The 9,688-nt window shown below is 41.1% G+C and overlaps 1 protein-coding gene across 1 annotated transcript; it reads left to right on the plus strand.

The window, feature by feature from the left end:
• Positions 1-34: 34 nt before the first annotated feature.
• Positions 35-6,489, plus strand: LOC310934381 (monocarboxylate transporter 9-like; the record flags this gene model as incomplete). Its single annotated transcript, XM_083898093.1, has 4 exons — positions 35-145; positions 2,619-2,714; positions 4,535-5,413; positions 6,305-6,489. Exons 1-4 carry the CDS (start codon positions 67-69, stop codon positions 6,487-6,489), a joined length of 1,239 nt encoding a protein of 412 aa, XP_083754219.1. The 5' UTR covers positions 35-66.
• Between the last annotated feature and the right edge of the window lie 3,199 nt (positions 6,490-9,688).

Here is a 9,688-nt window from a genome sequence, read left to right on the forward strand (position 1 = left end):
GGTCCCATCTGCAGCGCCTGCGTGGACAACTTTGGCGCCCGTCCCGTGACCATCTTCAGCGGCGTGATGGTGGCCGGTGGCCTCATGCTCAGTGCCTTTGCTCCAAATGTGCAGTTTCTCATCTTTTCCTACGGGATCGTGGTCGGTAAGGAAGCATTTCTGGAACAGTAACGTGACTTCAAAGCTAATGCTGCAGAAATCCCACATTCCTTTAATTTACATAACTGTACAACAGTAACACGGGGAGGTCCTGTCAGTCATTCGGTCATGGGAGTGAACCAAAGCCTCTTATCGCTCTCTTAGGTATGAAAATGTCACCACATATCGTTCATAACAAAATCAGGGTCAGATGCCAAGTCCACCTATTATTACATAACGTTAAAAGGGAAAAACCGTTGTACAGTAATTGTTTCGTGCCAACTTTGATTTGTTGCATAACGACGCTGATACATTGTCGTACGGTTGAGCTTTGCACTGTTTTTAAGAGGCAGCGGAAAACGTTTGTATCTGTTTAATCACAATCGTAAAGATAAAACGGTGGGAAGACACTGTTGTGATTAATCAGTTGGACTGATTTTATTATTGTTACCGATCAGCTGTTATGTCATTTCAAACTTGATAAATGCTATTTTTTTTATATCTGTCTATAGGGTCAGACAAACCATCAGAATAGAAATCCAATCCAACTTTATTTGTAAAGCGTTTTTGGACGACCACAGTGGACCAAAGCTGCTGTGCAGAATAAAACATTAAAGACACAATAAATAAAAGGCATACACTCTTAGAAATAAGGAGCGATGGAACCATTTGCTTCTGAAAAACCCTTTCCTGAGTAAAGGGTTTTAAAAGGGTTCTTGGTGGAACCTTATATGGTTCTACTTAGCACTTTTATTTCTAAGACTGTAGAAGCTCGAGTGAGGCGACACGATACGATAAGATCGATCTAAAACCACTAAAATAAATGGAAAGACATAAAAATGTGAATAAAAGTAGCAGCCAAACAATTAACAACAGATGAAATAAATACAATTAAAGTCTTTATAGTAGTGCTGGGTGCGTTAACGGCGGTTAGCGGCGCCAACGCTAACGCATGACGTGTTTCCATTACGACTGACTGGAAAAAGACACCGGATTGTTAAAATGAGTCTCTAAAGTAACGATAAACTTTAAAAACAGAGGCACACATACGTGGTTCACAGGTACGCTGCTTATTTGTAGCGCTGCTCTTTTCGTTAAATAAACAGATCGCTCCAGTTTGACACTAACGGCACTAAACGAGCTAAAGCAGCTAACGGAGCTAACTGGTAAACGGTGCCTGGACTCCGGTGTCGCGGCACATAAACGTGACGTAACGCGTGTCTTTTTACGGTCAGTCGTCATGGAATCGCGTCACGCGCTAACGTCGTGCCCAGCACTACTTTATAGTCTATATATTGTGAGCTCTTTCTCCAAAGGTGCATCAAAAAAAAATTCTTATAGGACCCACAAACACCGTGTTCCGAACATAAACAACACTTTACAATGATAAAACAGGGGCAGGTGAGAGCGTGTGTCTGTATAAATATATATACATATATATATATAAATACTACGATAAGGTCAAGTGTTTTATGTCACTGTCGCAGAAAACTGTGACAAAATAAGTGACGTTAAGGTTAATGGGAGAGACTGAAGTTAAAGCAAAAAGAGAAATACTGAATCAGATATCGTAATATCGCAATTTATAAATCCCTTATTATCTGATAATGCTTTATTGTCCTTTTATACCTGTATAAACGTATCATCACAAATGTTATCAGCAGCTCAATCGTTCATTAAAAGACATAAAAGACAGTATTGGAAGGTTGTGATATCGGTATCGAATAAGGGACACAAAGGATATGTTATATAACCAAAAATAAGTTGTCTATCACAGCTTTAACCTCAGCAGGCCTTTTATCTACGTTCCCCGACGGGTTCACGGCCCCAAAAGCACCTGTTCTGATGCTTTAAAGGACACTTCAACTCAGACACATTTAATCCCGATGAACCCTTCGCAGTCGACGCAGCATTTTGGCAGAGGCCGCACTGGACACGGGAGGCCGTGTATATTTGAAGACAGTCGTGTATTTATTTTTAGAAGTGGCCTTAGACGACGGCTGCGGCTGTGCGTGCACGTGCGACTTGTTTACAGCTCCTCGTTTCCACTTTCTGAATGTTTGGGAAGCCTCGTACCGTCTGAACTTAGAGCTTTAAATGCGTTGTAAATGAATTATTCATTATTACACGTGCAGATCATCACAGTACATATGTTTAAAGGGTTGCATGTATACAGGAATCAGGGGGAGTTAGTGGGGGACACCCTAGACCGGGTCACGGGTCTATGTCGGACGTGGGCTGACACAACAACTACACGCTCACATTCTCAGTCCGTTCAGCACTTTGATGTGCTATATAAATAAATCTTGACATTCAGAGTAAACAAGGGAGCAAGCGGTAACGAAAACCCCCCCCATCTCCTGATCCGAAGCCAGATCCTTCTCTGTCTGTGTCTGTGAAATGTAACTCTGGAGGAAATTCTCCCGCCTGGGTTAATGACAATTCTTTCCGTCTGTCCTCGTCCTCTCCCCCCCCCACAGGCCTGGGCTGTGGTCTGGTCTACGCTGCCACGTTGACAATCACCTGTCAGTATTTTGACAAGAGGCGTGGCCTTGCCCTCGGCATCGTCACCACAGGTACTGCTCCGCCGTCTCTGCTCTGGATCACAGCGGTTTCGTTGGGTAGAGATCAGAGCTGCAACTAACCGTTATTTTCGGAGTCGATTGAACCAGGGGTTCTCAAAGTTTTGATACCTGAGGGCTAATTTAGGAACCCAACATTGGACTGAGGGCCAAGAAAAAACCCCAGAAAGAAATCCCATTTGTAATAATTTTAATGACCAGATTGTAGTTCTACAGTTTACACTTGGTCACATTGGTCTGTGTCCAGTTATGTCCAATAAACATTTAACAAGCTAAGTAGCTTCTGGATTAAAACTATCAACTGTAATTCATTGTGGGCCGCTAGAAATGTTTCTGCGGGCCGCACTTTGAGAACCAATGGATTAAACTGTCTATGATTTTCTTGATTAGTAGGTTAATCGTTTGGTCCAGAAAATGAAAAAAAAAAAAACGTTGATCAGTGTTTGTCAAACCTGGAAATGACGAGGTTCTCGAATGTCTTGTTTTGTCCACAAACCAAAATGATTAAGTTCTTAATGATTTCTTTGTTATTTGGAGCAAAGAAACAAAGAAAACATTCACATTTAAGAAGTTAAAACAATCAGAAATCTTGTTTTAATCATGAAAAAAGCTTAGTTGACGATAGTTGACGACTAATTTAGTAACTGATTAATAATAATAATAATAGCCGTGTTTCCACTGAGTGCAATGGTTTGGTTTGGTTCGGTACAGTATGATATGGTACATATTTACCAAAATAACCGGCCCCAAATGTTCAATTTTTTGGCACCTTTACCTTTGTGGCCCAAGGCAACACATCACAAGCTTGACCCTGACACAAGCCGTACCAAACCGAACCGTACCATAATGGAAACACGACATGAGTAAATAAGAAACCTGGGAGCTGCAGAGACGACTGATGTCCCCGATGTTTCACTGACTTTAATAAGGTCATGTGTGTGTAGATGTCAGAAGAAGATGGTCACCATGGAAATGTGCCCACACGCACAACTCGGCTCTCAAAGAATGCAAAGAAATACAAATGAGGTTAATTTCCAAGCATAAAAACAATCTAAACAAGGAAAATGGATTATCATGTGTGGCTTTTACCTCACCACAGCTTTACTGTTTCATTTGCATACATCGCTCAGGAGCTTCCTCTGCACAATGGAGGTTATTTCAGAGTCAACAAACTCCCTCTTTGGCTCAAGTATTAAAGGTGCATTATGTAATAAATCTAAAGCAACTGGCCTTAAAATCCTCCTAATATGTCACAGAGACTCAGGAATAATGTTCATATAACAAACTGAACTCACCAACAACAACAGTACAGACAAAATATTTGCATTAAAAAAAAAATATTTTGCAGACTGCAAATCATGTTTATGTTTTGAAATCATGTTTTGGCATGTGGCGCCACCTACCGCCGTCTACCAATCATTGCAGCCAGTAGAGTCTCAGCTGCCGAGCAACCACGGGTTGCCAGTTATGTCGGAAAACGAAACCTAAAAGACCTCGGTATTTTGAATTTGAATGTAGTAACCATTTTTGGCCACATTCTTACATGCGGCACCTTTAAAAGACGCACTGAAAATCGGCGGTGTCCGAAGAAAAATCAAAAAAATTTCCCAAAATGTTTATTTCTAAAGTCTAAGTCAGTCAATTATGAATGTAAGTGTGATTTAACATCCTTTACCTCTGACTCCGAGTGGTTTATCCAATAGAAATGGGTTTTTCTACAAAACTCCTGCTATCAGACTAGCACTAAAGTGCTCTAGTGTCAGAAAATTCTACAGATAATTGATTTTTTTTATTCCATTTTTTGGCACGATCAGGCACAAGTATCGGAGCGTTCCTCTACGCCACCGTCCAGAACGAGCTGATCCTGCTCTACGGCCTGGACGGCTGCCTGCTGATTATCGGCGCTATAGCGCTCAACCTCATGGCGTGTGGAGGGTTCATGCGGCCCCTCTACATGCCGAAGTACTACCTCAAACAGAAGGCCGCCCTGGAGCGCAACAAGGAGGAGCAGCTCTTTGAGAAGCCCCCGGCGAGCGACGTCAACATCACGGCGGGCTCCACCAGTCCAGTCAGTCCGGAGAAGACGGTGACGGTGAAGGAGCTGCTCATCACCATGGACGCCAAGGACCTGTCCAGTCAGACGGAGCAGAGAGGCAGCTTCCTGACCAGGCTGGCCATCATGAAGGTCATCAAGAAGAAGCAGCAGGCTTATTCCAGGTACATGCAGTCCACGTCGGAGATCCTGCAGGACCAAGCCATGGTGGCGTACTGTTTCGCGGTGTTCTTGTTCAGCCTGGGCGCGTTCCCTCCGGTGCTCTTCATCGAGGACGTGGCTCAGAGCGAGGGACTCATTGAAGAAGTCAGCATCATTCCTCTGGTATCCATAGGGGCCATCGCCACCGGCGTGGGCAAACTGGCGCTCGGCATTCTGGTGGACATCCGGTGGATCAACAGCATCTACCTGTACACGTTCACCATGTTTGGAGGGGGAGTGGTGCTGCTCCTCCTCCCCGTCACTAAGACGTACTTGGGGCTGCAGATCCTCTCCGCTCTGCACGGTTTCTTCTCTGGAAACTGGTCTCTCACCTCCTACATCACCACGAAGATCGTGGGCCTGGACAGACTCACTCAAGCCCACGGCATCCTCATGTTCTTCGGGGGACTCGGGATCATGCTCGGACCTCCTGTTGTAGGTAAGAGAGCGTGTCCTCAAAGTGTGGCCAGATACCCACTAGTGGGCCTTAAAGGTATAGCAGGTAGGCCTCAGACAGAGATATAAAAATTCTTGTATTTGCCATTTGAAACTTAGTTCTGGAAAAGAAAAGTATATTAGTAACTATATTATAATTATATATTTTTAAATACATTTTTCAAATTTTGTTATTTTCATGTTCATGGTGTATATTTATTTGGTTAATTTGTAAAAACAACACCTCGTTCACTCAAAAAAATCCAGGTATACCTGGGATTTTTATCCTTAATGAAGTTTTCTATAGTAAAGCTAAAGCTCAATGCTACGCTAACAACTGCTATTTGCATTGCTGCTAAAAATGAAGCAGTAACCCATTTAAACCTGGATTAAACCTGGATTAAACCTGGATTAAACCTGGATTAAACCTTTTTTGACCAGTGGTAATGGGGTGGTAATAATAATAATAATAATAATAGTACATTTTATTTATAAGCACTTTCAACCACTTTTTACGTCATTTTACATCTTAAGTAAGAAGATGGAATAAAACGGGACAAATTCAACACAGTAGATGGTGTTTAAAATGAGAAGAATTGAGTTTTGAGGTGACATTTTGAAGTTAAACATTGATGTTGGTGTTCGGATGTGTTGTATAAGTAAGGGGCCAACAACTATCACAATTATTTTGACAACTTATTTTGTAATGTCAGTGTTTTCTGTGGTCGTGGTTACAGTTTTGAATATAAAACATACTGTAGCTTTAATTTGTGTGGTCATTTTTACAGAGATATTTTTTAAAAATAAGCAGAGGCAGTAAACATAAAAAAGGGGTTCGTGACTAAACTAAATTGGGATGTAAAATGTCTTTTTTTTCCCCTCCCTCTCTGCTCAGGCTGGTTCTTTGACTGGATGCAGTCGTACGACCTGGCGTTCTACTTCAGCGGCAGCTGCGTGCTGCTCGGCGCCGTCGTCCTCCTCCTGCTCACTCTTCCCTGCTGGAACAGGAAGAACCCCGACAGCGACAGACCGGACGTCCTCTACACCAGCAACTGCGACAAAGTTGCCTCGGTCGCCTGAAGCCATCTTGTCGCGCACACGAGACTGTTAATCTGTCGCACCCCAAAATAACTGCCTACCAATTCTACACTTCTTCTTCTACACTTCTTTTTTTAGAGCTCTGTTGCCGTGGGGTTTTGATAAACCAAATTAGTTGCAGGCTTTTCCCTCTCAGGTTCAAACCACACATCCTGCAGAATCTTTACAGCCACAAGAGCAGGGCTGCTTTGGTTCTTTTTACACTTTTCCCCGACACTTAAGACACGACAGAATATGTCCTCGACATCCGCACTACTGTTAATTCCATTTAAAAACTGACGCTGCGTGTTCCCCCGTCATGTCTTTGAGCTCTTTCAGTCGGACGTAATCTGCGTCCACGGCAACACGATCTGATAAATGACATCCTGTGATCGTTCAGGTGCAGCGGACACTCTGTGTGGTGTTTGCTTAGTCACAGAAAGTACTTACTAACTAAAGATATCAGTGGGCACAACAAGGATTATTTTTTACTGAGAATAAGTGTTTATAGAGCTGAAAATCGATGATTGAGTTTTCAAACTAAAACTCAGCCAGTGTTTCAGTTTTTAGGCCGTGTGTGGATATCCAGAGCAGAAATGGATGAGAAAAGAAGTAAAATTGGACGTAGCAATACTAGTAAGATGCGTTTACTACAGTGGGAGAATCCAATGTTTTCTCTCTGATGCGTTTTCAGGCGAGATCACACGGGACAGTATTCAGAGGTTGGACCTGGAGAGCTGCATTTTGGGGAGGGGGGGGATTTTGAGCTTTCAAATACAGCCCTGACAGCGACTCCACTGTTGTGTCAGTTTGTGTCGTCACCACGAAGTTGTTGTGATTTACAGGCGCGCGTTTGAGAACGGAAAAAGTTTGAAAAGTGGGACCCCATAAGTGCTGAGAACGTCTCGTCTCCGACTGAAACGATTCCGTCCAACTCCCAAAGTCGTTCTCCTGCTGTTCACTTGCACTGTCGTGCTGGAAAGAACACAAGAATGACAACAGTGTAAAGTCACTCGAATGCAAATGCACAAAAATCTCCCAGGAATCTCCCGGGAAGAGAGGAAAAAAAACACAGGGACTGAATTCAATCAACCTTATGTTTTGTATTTAGATTTTACTACAGACGTGTATCTTCATTGTACCTCTATGTATATTTACCAAAAAAATTATCAACATGTTCATGCCTGTTGGAACAATACGAGAAAGCCTTTCTTTACTGCTAATTCAAAAAGGTGTAAAATAAAAGCACCGTAAAGAGGTCTTTACTGTACGTCTGACCTCGAGAGCATGACGGTGTCTCTGCGTAGCATGGATTCATGACCGTGACCCCGTGACCTCTGCTGGCGTCCACGTTGTGAGTGTACGTAGATGTTTGTTTGACGTATGTATGTTGTGTTGGTGCGTGCACATTCGATATGTGCGAGTGTGTGAGTGTGTTGTTTTAAATACTTTTTGTATTAGCATTAAAGTCCGTCGAGCTGGTGATTTTTTATATGCACTAAACCGGCCACGGAGTTGTTCTTATTTGACGTTGTAGAAATGACGATGACTATGTTGCGACACCACTTTTAGAATCACTTGAAGGTTTTTACGCAGACGTCTGCAGACGTCTGTCTTTTTGATAGTTCCAGACCTTTTTTCTGTTGGTTTTCACACGTTAGCTATAGTCTTCTTGTTTTTATTATTGTTTTTTTTGTTTTGTTTTTTAATGCCAGCGTAATAATATTTATGTATGTACTGTATTTCTGATTTGTTTCATTTAAAAAGTGCCAATAAAAATGTATTTGGATCACATTTTTCAGTGTAATTTTACCACACATATGTCCCATATTCACCCACTTTAAACTTAGAGCAGTATTTACTCACAAAATAGTGAAAAACAACAAAACAAATGGAATGAAGATAAAAAAAAGAAGAAGAAAATTGTTTAAATGGATGAATAATAACTTTACAACCCATAGACAGTTTAAAAACACACTGATTGATGATAAAAGCACATTGATTCAGTTGTTCCACAGGATTATATGATGTTCATATGATTTAACACAGTTTACATTCATAGAATAGACTAAATCTAAAATAAAGAGGTAAAAATAGGCAAAACTTTCACACACACACAGCTGCTGTAAAAACATGATCAACACTTTTAATAATCCTCTTGAATTTAATTGATAGGGAAATTATTTAACTGTTTAATGTTATGACAGAAGCTCTTCATGTTTTGCTTTTGCAGTAATTGCTTATTTGCCCTTAAGCTACTATTTTCTGTCATATTTCTTTCTTTCTTACTGTTTTTTCCTTTAATTATCACAATTATTAGCAGTGCTGTATTTTTTAATTATAGTATTCTCTTTCTTTATTGTTCTTATTATTATTCAATTGTTTTTGCTCATTTACCCACATTTTTTTCACTTACCTCACTTCTGTGTCATACAGTTGATAAACCATATGATTAGAGCTGGGACTAATGATTATTTGTAATAATCAATTCATTTATTCAATTATTTATTTGATTAACATTAAAAAACGTCGATCAGTGTTGACGATGTTCTTGAATGTCTAGGTTTTTATCCACAAACCAAAATGATTCAGTTTTTACTGATTTCTTTACCTATATCTGGAACAAAGAAACTAGAAAATCTTCACATTTATGAAGCTAAAACAATCAGATATCTTGTTTAAATCATGACAAAAAGCTTCAAACTGATTAATCGATTATCAAAATAGTTGAGGATTAATTTAGTAATCGATTAATGGAGCGATCTAACCTATTTATTAGTCTTTTTAGGGGCCTCTATCACCTGTATTTTCGTTTACATATCATAAATTAATATAATATGTTCTATTTTCAGTGTTTTTCTGTTTTTAATGACAGCTTTAATCGGTGGTTTTTAAAAAAATGTTCATCCCCAGCTTCCAAACCCTTGAGCATCCTTCAGTAGCGGCTTTTCTCCTGCATCTGGCAACCCCACTACGGGTCGCCATGGTTACACACGTTTGTCACGTGACTAGCAACGTAAACAACAGTCCGCGGACATAGCTAAAAGAGCCAAGAGCTACTACGCTGAAAGACCGCTATCTCCATTTTTAATGGCCGTGCTATTTGCACACAGTGCGCGGCTGAAGTTGTGATGTTCGTGTCCTGGCAGCGACGGTTCGTCTCCTGTCGTCGTTGTCGCACATTTGTGGAGAAGAACGAAGA

The sequence above is a fragment of the Microchirus variegatus genome (genome assembly GCF_963457635.1).
Source record: "Microchirus variegatus genome assembly, chromosome: 11".
Taxonomy (NCBI): Eukaryota; Metazoa; Chordata; class Actinopteri; order Pleuronectiformes; family Soleidae; genus Microchirus; species Microchirus variegatus.